General features: G+C 36.4%; 1 protein-coding gene across 3 annotated transcripts in view; it reads right to left on the bottom strand.

Annotated features, from left to right (window-relative positions):
- LOC144965333 (synaptic vesicular amine transporter-like) overlaps positions 1-12,159 on the bottom strand; it is an 80,101-nt gene that overhangs the window by 45,246 nt on the left and 22,696 nt on the right. For all 3 annotated transcript variants that reach the window (XM_078900572.1, XM_078900571.1, XM_078900570.1), the window contains exons 9-12: positions 10,439-10,502; positions 8,214-8,309; positions 4,374-4,452; positions 1,869-1,920 (exon numbers count right to left, since the gene is read on the bottom strand). In XM_078900572.1, the coding sequence (XP_078756698.1) occupies positions 1,869-1,920; positions 4,374-4,452; positions 8,214-8,309; positions 10,439-10,502 (291 nt within the window). The remainder of the gene's footprint in view (positions 1-1,868; positions 1,921-4,373; positions 4,453-8,213; positions 8,310-10,438; positions 10,503-12,159) is intronic.

Below are 12,159 nucleotides of genomic sequence, written 5' to 3' on the forward strand. Positions count from 1 at the left end.
GACCTGAAATTCGCTCACCACGTCGCTCACATGCTAAAATAACAGCTCCTTACTGTGGACAGGAAGTGTGTAGATTAATTTTTTTGTCATCCGTGTCTTCTTTAACTATTTTCAAGGCAGGAAAACACAATACAAAATACCATCCATTAATCTACGCGATGCCACGACTTAGTATAGAACAACGTGCACGTGCCATTGGTCATCTTCAAGCTGGACAGTCTGTGACCAATGTTGCAAGAATGTTTAATATCACAAGGAGAACTGTATATTCCTTAGTAGATCGATTTGAAATAACACAAACGGTAAGGGACCGAAATCGAACTGGCAGACCACATGTCATAACAGAAGTTGAGGACCGTTTTATAAACAGCCAACATCTACGGGATTGTTTTAGGACGGCGACTGAAACTGTGCTAGAGTTCCCAGGTACACGATTTAGTCGACATACTGTTCGTTGCAGACTTAGAGAGCATGACATTATCGCAAACGTCCGTTGATGCGACAACTTCTTAGAGCACATCACCGGTTGGCCCGTCTTCCGTGGGCCCGTACCATTATCATCGTCCGTACTCATCTACGCTGGACAATGCATGCGTGGTCATAATTTATTCTCTTCTGGCTTGCCCGTCTTCAGTGGGCCCGTGCTCATCTGCGCTGGACAATGCATGCGTGGTCATTTCTTCTCTTCTCAGATGAATTACGCTTTGTGATGGGAAGAAACGACGGTAGATTACGTTGTTACCGAAGATCACACGAGTGATTTCACGATTCATGTGTCGTGGAATCCCCAAACAGAGGATATGGACAAGTGATGGTGTGGGGTGGAATAAGCAGAGACTGTAGGACACCTCTAGTCCAAGTAAATGCATCCCTAACCGGTGCAAGGTACATCCAGCACATTTTACAACCCCATGTTATTCCATTTTGTCATGAACATCCTAATTTTTCATTCCAACACGACTATGCACGATCCCACTGAGGTATTGTAACAAGGGATTTTATAGCAGCAAATAATGTGAACGTTATCAGCCTGTGGCCTGCAATATCCCCCGATCTAAATCCGATAGAACATATGTGGAACATAATCGGCCGCCAAGTCCGTTCATTAGACCCGCAACATGAACAACTGTTCCACGCCATAAGAACAGTTTGGGATAACAATCATCAACACCAGCTGGCCAGATTGACCAATTCCATGCGTAGGAGATGCAATGCTGTGATTGGAGCGAACTTGGGACTCGTTACTGATTGAATTAGATTCACCTTCACTTCAAATGAAATGAATGCAAGTAATTTTATTAAAATGTCATTGTTTATCAAAATTATAGTGTATGTTTTGACTTGTTACTTCCCTTTTTGAAGATCATGTTTTAAAAAGTCTATGTTGCATACAAGATCAACCATAAACGTTACAAATTCTAACAAAATGAAAGATAAATGATAATACTATGATTACACATAGGTTTTAAATAAACCAGAACAATATTTCATACCAATTCTGTAGGTAAAACAAGTGTATACTTTCTTTTGATCACTAGTATATATATATATATATATATATATATATATATATATATATATATATATATTAATAACAATGTATTTCCTAGTTTAGACGATGTTTTGATTAATTCCAAAACCGATGAGTTAGTCAATGAGGTCAAATTGTTTGTAGTTTTAGCCAGGTGAGTTTCCATTTGGACACTTTTGAAGTCGAAATTGGCCACGAGGAACTCTGGCCATCTGGCAGCCCTGCTACGACACCCAATTATATTTCAACGATTTTTCAATTTCAAGTCTGTTATATTCTTGTACTTTTATCAAATGCTTTCTATCTATGTAATGTCACAAGAGTAAAATATACTCACACAAATGAGGCACAGAGATATCAACATCATACAAGCAATTGTTATTGCCCATCTGTAAACAAAACAAAAAAAAGACAAGATGGATGCTGGAGAAAAGATTGAGTAAATAAGGATGTGGCTAACTTTATTTACTTAACTTTAACTTTAACCCAGAGGGTAGCATTATCTGCGTTGAAGAAAATATTTCAGGATATATTTGTACCTATTTACGATGTTCTGTTCTGATAATATGCATGCATTAATTTGATTTTTTCTTTTGTTTGTATCGAATAATAAGAGGGGACAGCGTGGCACAGCAGTACGGTCTTTGCTTCTTACCCAAAAGGTACCAAGTTCGACTACCCGCCTCGTTGTGTGGCCTTGAGCAAGTCACCTCGCCCTAGCTCACTTTGCGGCGCTGCACTGCGGCTAACGCCTGGGTTATTCCAGTCTTCCCTTTGAATAGATACTAAAGACAAATTTCCCCTTGGGGATGAATAAAGGGAATTTAAATTTACATTTTAAATAAAAATCTATTTATATTTATATCTATATTTATGACAAGTTATTTAAACGTCTTTTGATCTATGTAACCCTTAGTGTTTATAATATGATACGAGTATATTGAAGTCATATATGGCTCAGCTTGATCAGCAGTGTGGTCTTTGATTCGTATCCGGAAGGTACCGAGTTCGATTACCAGTCGCGCTGTGTAGCCTTGAGTAAGTCAATCACCCCATCTCACTCCTGCGGCGCTGCACTGCGGCTGACGCCTGAGTAATTCCAGTCTTACCTTTGAATAGACCCTAAAAATAAACTTCCCTTTGGCCGTAAATAACAGGAATGCTTTTATATTATTCATATTTTTATTCGATTTTATTTATATATCTTTTTTTTTTCAATTTGTATATGATATGATACTGTTGCATACGAGCGAAATGTAAATACACTGTTTTGCGACTCACCTTATTAGATTAGAGAAGCTCAACTAGAAACATTATTGGAATGAACTCAAACATAAAGTTCCATATCATTTCTCGACCCCCGCACGTAACCTCAATCGGATACGGCCAACTTTTATAATCACGACTTCATTTATAAATGATTCAGTCTATGGATCTTTTACCAATTTTCATTTCAGATTCAGGGTCACTTTAACCCCCCCCCCCCCCCGCCTCCCTCTTTCTCAATTCGGGAACTTTCACACTATATTTTCTTGAAATAGAAGTTCCTAATGCACAAAACAAAGTGTCGCCTGTATTTATCGTAATAAAGTTATTACGCCTTATTTGTCAGGGTGAAAAAAATTCTTATATGTCTTTTTCCAAAGTTGAACATTTTAATTAGCCTCATATAATCGAAAAACTCTCTAACCTGAGAGATCAGGGAAGTCACAGGTTTGAGAGTTTTGATAGGATGAGGGCCATTTTAATCGATCGATGTTGGAAGGACGAATTTTCGTGCCAAAATCCGTGGTACAGCAGCACAAAATAAGAAAAAGGGGCTAAGTTTACACTTGCATAGATATTAGTACTTTGTTCAAATTTTCTATCCGGTGGGAACTGAAGCGAGACACGAACCCATGTCTCACAGTTGGGAATCCAATGATTTTCCACTCGAGCATCTGCCACCCCTCCCACCAAACTAATACAGATAGCTTTGCAAGAATGTTTGAAAGGAGGGAATTGGAAAATAGTAAATGTCATCTATTTGCTGTATTGAAAAGAGCTTAAACCCTTTAATTACGTGTTGATATTACTCTTTTTAAAAAGTATTCATTCAGAGCCATTACGTCCATGGAACCTGGGTTTATACCCGTTTTATATCGCGTGAAACAAACAATAGCAATAGCTTGATACCCTTAAACTTTGGATAGGAGGATAATATATCGCAAAGCACGACTTCCCGCCAGATCTAACAGTTTCAGATACCCAATCACTGCTGGATAAACAGGGGGCGAGAAAAAACTATCGACTGCACCCGGGATCGTTCTCGGTTCCTTTGCCTGAGAAGCGAGTGTTCTACCAAGTAAGCTATCAGAACCCCCAATATTTCTCTAACCTGATGTTATATTTACCTTTTGACACCAATGCATTCTGAGTTGTATATACTACTGTTATTTCGATGAGAATGAAATGCCGGGCTTTGCGGTCTTGTGGTATGACACTGACCTTCGTTTCTGTAGGTCCCCGGTTCGAGTCTCAATCTGATAATAGCGCCTAACAGGCGTCGTGTCTCGTCCTACATGTTAAGTGTAGCTGTTGCAAAAACACCTCTTCTGCGACCACCTCGGTTAGAAGAATGAAGTAATGTGAGGCATTGTTGTTACGTATATATATATATATGTATGTATATATATATATATATATATATATATATATATATATATATATATATATATATGTATGTATATATATATATATATATATATATATGTATGTATATATATATATATATATATATATATATATATATATATATATATATATATATATATATATATATATATTTCAAGTTCTTCCCCACCTGCCAACTTTCCTGGCCACGATTCCAAAGCAGTTAGTGCCTATCAGGTAACCAATGCTATCAGGAAGAAACACTAGCCCTGAAAATAAAGATATGTTACTGCAAAGAGATTTTCTGTTATTTTCGCTTATTTTCAGTCAATCAGAAACTGTAGAAGAAATGGACAGAGATTATGCATACCTTGAAAAAAACAGTAACCAGTAATAAATAGATTCTGATGAAATACAAGCCCGACCTTGATCCTTTGTTTCAATAGGGTAAGAACTGATTGCTCAAGTTCCATCGTGACAAACTTTAAAGTGCTACACATGACAGACACATGAAAGGATTAGAAACAAATATGGAAAAAATGGAAAAAAATATGATTGGGGGAAAACAGAACTTGAAATTGTGTCTAATGGAAAGAATGTTGGTTTCGTTATAGACAAATATCTGAATTCCGAAATGCACATCTAGACACAAGTCAACAAGGCTAATCAGATTGTTGGTTTGATTGGAAGAACATTTCGGTAACTATCTCGCAAGTAGAACGTTCAGACAACTATTTAAATCTCTTGTTCGACCAATCCTGGAATATGTCAGCAGCCCAGTGCCTGGTCACCACACAGGAACAAATCTGTCAGCAACGCAGAAAGCGTTAATGATGACGAACAACAAAACTTTCCTGGTATGAGAGAGGAACCTTACGAGGATAGACTCTAGATAGAATTCACCAACTCTTCAGTTGTAAAGTATACCAGGAGTCTTGGTTGAAACATTTAGAATACTCCATAGTATTACTACGAGAAATTAACATCTGGAATGTTCCATCGATGCCAAAATGAACTGAGAGCCACTCGTTCATAATGCTTTAGCCCAGATTTGATGTCTGTAAAAGTTTCTTTACCTAATATGTGGATCAATCTGACTAACTAAAAATCTGTAAACAATCTTAGGTACAATCTCGTTGGCCACTTCAGTAACCACCCAGCACTGTTTGGTAGGAATTAGAATTTTCAATTTTCATTTACATCAAGGAGTAGAATTTGTTGTCATTCATGTGCATTCCTGATGGACCATGTACGTTCTATACACGTATATGGAGACTCATGAGGCCCAGCTCGTCACAGCTATGATTATGACTATAATAATAAGCATATTTCTACAGTGCCTTTCTTCGACACCTCAAAGCGCTTTAAAAAACTAACAAGATGTTGTTTACCCAGAATACAATAAAACTGCAAGACCAAATCAAGCAATATCAAAAAAATAGGAGAATGAAGAAGACATCAAAAACATCAATACATAAGTTATATAAATACATTAAAAATCCAATTATGTAATTATTTAGTGAAAAGATATGCATTTATGTGTTTTTTTTTTGAAAATATCTATAGAGCTCGAAAATCTTACAGACTGATGGAGATACTTCCATATCGTGGGTCCGGATTTCATAAGAGATGTTTCACCAAAGCATTTCAGTTTAGTTTTAGGAGATGCTAATTACTGAAAACTATGGCTAAATTATAGTATGATAAAAGCACTGAGCTGAAATCTCTAAGAGAAAGAGAATTAGTCATAATAAGTAAGACAACTTGAGTGAAAAGTTAGATGGTATATACACATTGTGTTGTCTAGATACGTTTTCTTTAGTTTTGAGATTAAATGCGACCCACTGCATGAATCTCCTATTATGTCGGAATTAATTTGATGACAGCTTATAGAGCTTAAAGGTCAAAATGATAAGGATCACGAAATTTGAGAATGAAAATTGACTCTCCTCAAAATAGGCATTAATTTTAACTGGAATCTCAAATTTAATCATCTGCATTACCCCGATACGAAGTGTACATATTTGCAGGTCTGATGATACGACGTGTACATATTTGCAGGTCTGATGACCGAACGCAATTATCGACTTGAATTATCATTGTAGTGATGGACTATGATTTAAGAGTATTTCAAAAACAACAACGAGCCCATAACAATTTGGGTTATCAGACCAACAGATACGTTCACTTTGCCCCGACATAATACCGTTCTAGATGATTGGTAACAAGTTTGAAAACAAAAAGAATAACGTCATTTTCAATCCTCCTTTGCTTTACTGTGTGTTAGGGTTGTTCTGATAATTTTTAAAAATAATTTTGAGAATTGACAACGTATTTTGAATAGGCAGTCAGTATGAAATATATAGGCCAAAATAAAGAAGAAGAAAAAACACCAATATTGTGAATTTCTCAACTTAAACAAACATTCATACAATGTGTATTCATTCATTTAACTTGTCTTTAACATACTAAGAACATAGACCTAATCATAGCCTGACGCCATCAAAACAAATAAGACTGACAGCACGTGGTAAAACACATGTTCATACCTTCGATTGCTCACCTTTCGTAGCAAATTATAGAAAAAAATAACCATAAATATATGGTTGTTAGGTGGCAAAATAAGCACATACTCAAATATTCGATCAAGCATCAAATACTGTCTAGATATTGATATTTTTTTTAATGAATTCATAACATTTTTCCAAATTACCGTCGATCTATTTTTAGGCCACGTTAAAGTTAATTATTCCAAATGAATGCGCTATTGTGAACAAAACAAGAACTATTTTGACCCTGATTTTTAGAGTAACTTTGCCATTTAATTTAATTAGTATAAAAAATGTAAATCCAAGATCGTTGTACAGCAAAGAAGTACCGATCACTTCTCTGCCGTCGATCTGTGGTTTTAAAGCAATGTATTAATGTTTTCATCGGGTTATTTTTGTTGTTGTTGTTGGCTGAAGAAGGATTTTGAGCCCGAAATGTTCCGTGTTTGGTATTTGGTTCTTTTTTGTGTTTGTTTGGTTTTTTTTTTTTTTGTTTTTTTTTTTGTTTTTTGAAGCTGTCATATTCATTTTAGTTTATTACATTTTATAGTGTTGCTACTGTAACAATTTCCGTATTCGCGTTTAACCAGATACCTTTGCACACCCGAATTGAGTTAGTTCATATTCATATAATATATAAAACGTGTTGCTCAAGGACACAATTTCGGCATCTCTTTGTGGTCATGTGAAATGATACCCGCCTGCGTACTTGTAGGTCCCTGAGATGAGTCCTGGTAAAAGCTTTATACGTACCTTCTCTTACCACACTCAGGTGTCATGTAAGTGAGTACCTGACCAGTAACAGCGTTGTCTCTGTTAAAATACCACGGACAAACACCAACGTCTCTACCAACAAAAATAAATGCCGACCTGCTGACATACCATCGCCTACTCCAATCACCACCAGGAGAATGTGTATCTTTACATCTACAAAAAAAAAAACAACTATTCCATCAAAACTAAAGACGGAGCATGATCTGCTCGCTTTTAAAACGTTGGCACAAGACAGGGATACATAGAAAAATATAACAAAAAGGAATCCAACAAGAAGAACGTGTTGACAACCGCTCAAATCACGGCAAGCGTCCTTAAGATTGTGTAGCCAAGATCATCATCATTAGATTGGGCCTCTTTTAACTCTCTCCTTCCGATCATTTTCAGTATTTTCCCAATATGGCAGGCTTACCCAGCAGAACAATTGTTCTTTAAAAAACAAAAAAACACAAACAAGCTCTCTACAACTCTATGGTCTTATTAATTAAACAAAGATCATTCTTCAAAATTTGTGATGTACAAAATAAATCTGAATTTTAAAAAATGTATATTGTGTCGTAACTAATGTGACGATTTTGCTGCAAGTGATAAGGAGAGGTTAACGTGCTTTGAGCATACTTAGTGGATGTAGTGCTATATCGAGAAAAACCCAAGCTCAAGATATCATCTTGATTGACTTTTTACAGGAGAATAAACCGTGGACTTACCAAGTTGCCAGTCTTGGACTTCCATAGTACTCATCACCCATAATGGAACAGTCGGCTCCAAGGCAGACATAGACATGGTGGTCAACATCACAGCACCTTAAAGATGGATGAAATCATGAACGAATCTTTATCTTATTGACTAAATCAAATGGTTGGTGATTTTGTGTTAAAATAATCACCCAATAGCGTCATGATAACCGGTCATTCTATATTATTAGGTTGATAGATAGTAATATATGATTTTACTTAGCTCTGAACTAATGAAAGAAATTCCCAAATGTATACTAAAATTAAGTCTGAAAAGATTACTTTTAACGTTCGATTTAAAGGAGTTAAAAAGAGAATTCTTCTTCTCCTTCCCCTTCTCGTCTCCTCCGCCACCTCCTCATCCTCCTTCTCTTTTTTTTTTATCTCCCTTTTCCTGATCCTCCTCCTCCTCCTCCTCCTCCTCCTCCTCCTCCTCCTCCTCCTCCTCCTCCTCCTCCTCCTCCTAATCATCGTCCTCTGTCAGTTTCTTTCATGTTCACGAAATTCGTCGTGTTGAGGCGTCATGTTATATCGCTTTTTACTACATTGAGGCATAATTTAAGCCCAAACAGAGGTAATTTTTAGGGCAAAGAGTCCGACAGTTGATTCAAAAAGGATGAAAACTACATCAAAAGGATGAGATCTTTTTATCACAAGTTAACCGACATTTAAAATATTTCCGACGCTATTTGATCATTTTACTTTACTAAAGATACTATAATTGGTAACAGATAAGCTTGAATTATAACACACTTTGTGATCCTTAAAATGCCAGGAAACTTATTTTCCTGCCAATCCAAAATATTAACTTTTAGATGTCTTATATTGTAAATTATGATATAAAATTTGAAGAAAATGCCTAAGTCGCATGATATTATTGAATAATACTGGGTAATGTAAATGTTGCTGCTCGAAGCTCGAAGAAATAACTAATAATGTGAAATTGAATGCAAGCCCCAATATAATTACAAAAACAGATCAAATGAACTTTTCGGTTTCCCCTTTATCAACAAAACAGGATGAATGAAACACCACAGATGAATGAGATAATGTGGTAGTGGCGTAGTTAAGATAAATAATGTTTTGTTTATTCATCTTAACTACGCCACTACCACAATATCTCATTCATCTGTGGTGTTTCATTCATCCTGTTTTGTTGATAAAGGGGAAACCCGAAACGTTCATTTGATCCGTTTTGTAATTAAATTGGGGCTTGCATTCAATTTCACATTATTAGTTATGATATTATTGATGACACAATATTTCACACTGGATAGTAAATGGAATGTTGGACTACTGCTTATCGCGGTAACTCGTTTTGTTTATTGCTATCAGCAGTCGTAATACTGACTCAATGGTAGCTTATAGATAGAATGAAGATGACATCACTCAAGCCTTTGTTATTGTATTTTGCCATCCGCGTTTGTGAGTGATTCTCACTCAACTGTATTAACCAGACTATAAAAGTTCATGGATACACACGTTTTGTGCATTGGTCCGTTACACTTCCGGATGGCAATGTTATGAGCTTCTTAGCCAAGCGCATACTAAACTATCTATATTATTCCTGCTCACTGACTGGCATTTCAAAGAGCAAACAATGACAAAAAGTATGAAAATAAAAAATTTTGGTTCTCAGCGCTGAATTGAAATCTTCGACATTAGAGGCAGATTTTATGTCAATCTTGAAGGTATTTCTCTTCAATAGAGCTTGGAGAAGAAAAAAAAACTAAATTAAACTATTTATAAGCTTCAACTTGTAAAATCCTTTCGTGAGAATTTAGTTGGATAGATGATGAAAGCAATGAAATGAAACCACGAAATTCATGCAGATAACGATTTTTATTTATTTGCTCGTATCCCAAAACTGGCTCGCGCGACATCCGACGGGCTTTGCCAAATTAGCACATATGTAATATGTAATTTTCCATCCTATGTGCCGTGCCATTCAATATGAAAATGACCTTTCATAACTATCCTTACAGAAGGTGCTAAATTGGCGTCACTCAGCTCCATGTTATTGTTTGTCGACAGCCATTTCTCATGTCAATGATTACTTTTAACTAAATTATGACCATCAAACTATAAATGTTTAAGGTTACACGTAATTTTTGTGTGTTGGTACGTTATATTCGACTGGCGGATGTTATGAGTATTTTATTTTAAGATATAGCATCAATAGTGGTGATCAGATTTACCTGAGGCCACGAGGATGTAGTGATCTTTTAACAGTACGCGGAATGAAGCAACGTTCTCGTGAGGCTGTGGACAAAAAGTGAAAAAAAACATTATGACAATGAAGTTGTAGTTTGGTAAAATTGAAAGGAATTATCGTTTTCAACAAAATTCTTTTCTTTATTTTGGGATATTTATTTTTATTTGCATAGATTGAGATTACCTGCAACTTGTAATTTGTGGGGTTTCCCGATAGCTCAGTTGGTAGAGTACTCGCTTCACACGCAAAGTGACCAAGATCGATCCCAGGTGCTGTCGAGATTTTGTTCCGACCCCTCCGTCCACCCAGCAGTAAATGGGTAGCTGGGTCTATTAGATCTAGCGGAAAGTAATTTGTGATCGCGTCCTATTCGAAGGGTAGCAAGTAATTGCTATTGTCCGTTTCACGCTATAGAAACCGGGATAAACCCCGGCTCTGTGGGCTTTAGGGCTCTGAAGGACTACTTTTTTTTTGTCAATATGTTCAAATCGTCCCAACCCAAGACTTTCTACAAAGTCCCTTTCTGGCATCTGGTGAACCCCGATAAAATGCTGTTTTGGTTAACAAATAACGATAGGTTAACAAATAGAGGGGGGGGGGGGGGGGGGGGGGGGAGGTGGTTCGTTTATTGTTTGCTTGATTTTCTTTTTTGTTGTTGTTGTTGTTGTTGTTTTCTTTTTTTTGGGGGGGGGGGGGGGGGGGCGGGGGGGGGGGGGGGGGGGGGGGGGGGGGGGGGGGGGTTAAAGGGTTTTACGGAGCTTGTGACGCATTTAGGTCATATAATCGCCAGTATCAATACGAAGCTTTCGTCTTATGTAGTTAAAAAAGCTATTTTTATGGGTCTCAATTAAAATTACGAATATAATGCAAGTTTTATATTTCGACTGTGGACTGGGTTTTTAAGTTCACGTTGACATAATATCATTTTGAGGGGTAGGTCACAATTTATATGTGACCCCTACCCCGATTTTGGATTTTTTATTCTATAGAAACAATATAAATAAAAATGCAAACGGATTGATAATAAATTTACCGGCTGCGACAGTCACTAAACGGATTATTTATATTTTTGCCTAAGAACTCATAAACTTTACTCTTATATTATGCGATCAATTAAAATGGCTGCATACTTGTCAAAGCTTCAAAGAGAGATCTTGGGTTTGTGGATTCGTAAAAAGTATGGGATCATTTTAATCGGTTGACAAAGATAGTAAAAGTTTTTTTGGTCAAAATGTAAACAGGCGTTTTAAAGGTTTACAGCGAAATATTGTCGTACTCTGAAAAAAAGCAAACGCGATTTTAAAATGTTGGTCTGAAAACATAATTTTAAGATCGATCGATTAAAATGATCCTCATCTTGTCAAAAAATCTCAAACCTGGGACTTCGATGAAAAATGAGCCTCGCCTTGTCATAAAAAAATAACTCTCAAACCTGGGACTTCGAGAAAGTCCCAGTTTTGAGATTTTTGACAAGATTAGGGTCATTTTAGATTCATTTTGAATCTATCTAGATATATATCATGTGATGGACGATTTTTCAGACCAAAACGTTTAAAATGTGTTTTTTTTTCTCTAAAATACGACACGATAGCAATTGTGCTATATCACCAATCGTTATCTATTCCAAGAGTCTCAATTGTGCTAAATCACCATCGTTATCTTATTCCTTGAGTCTTCTATTCTACTCTATCTGTGTCACAATAA

The sequence above is a fragment of the Berghia stephanieae genome, chromosome 2, assembly GCF_034508935.2.
Source record: "Berghia stephanieae isolate SIO BIC M18660-M18661 chromosome 2, UCSD_Bste_1.3, whole genome shotgun sequence".
Lineage (NCBI taxonomy): Eukaryota > Metazoa > Mollusca > Gastropoda > Nudibranchia > Aeolidiidae > Berghia > Berghia stephanieae.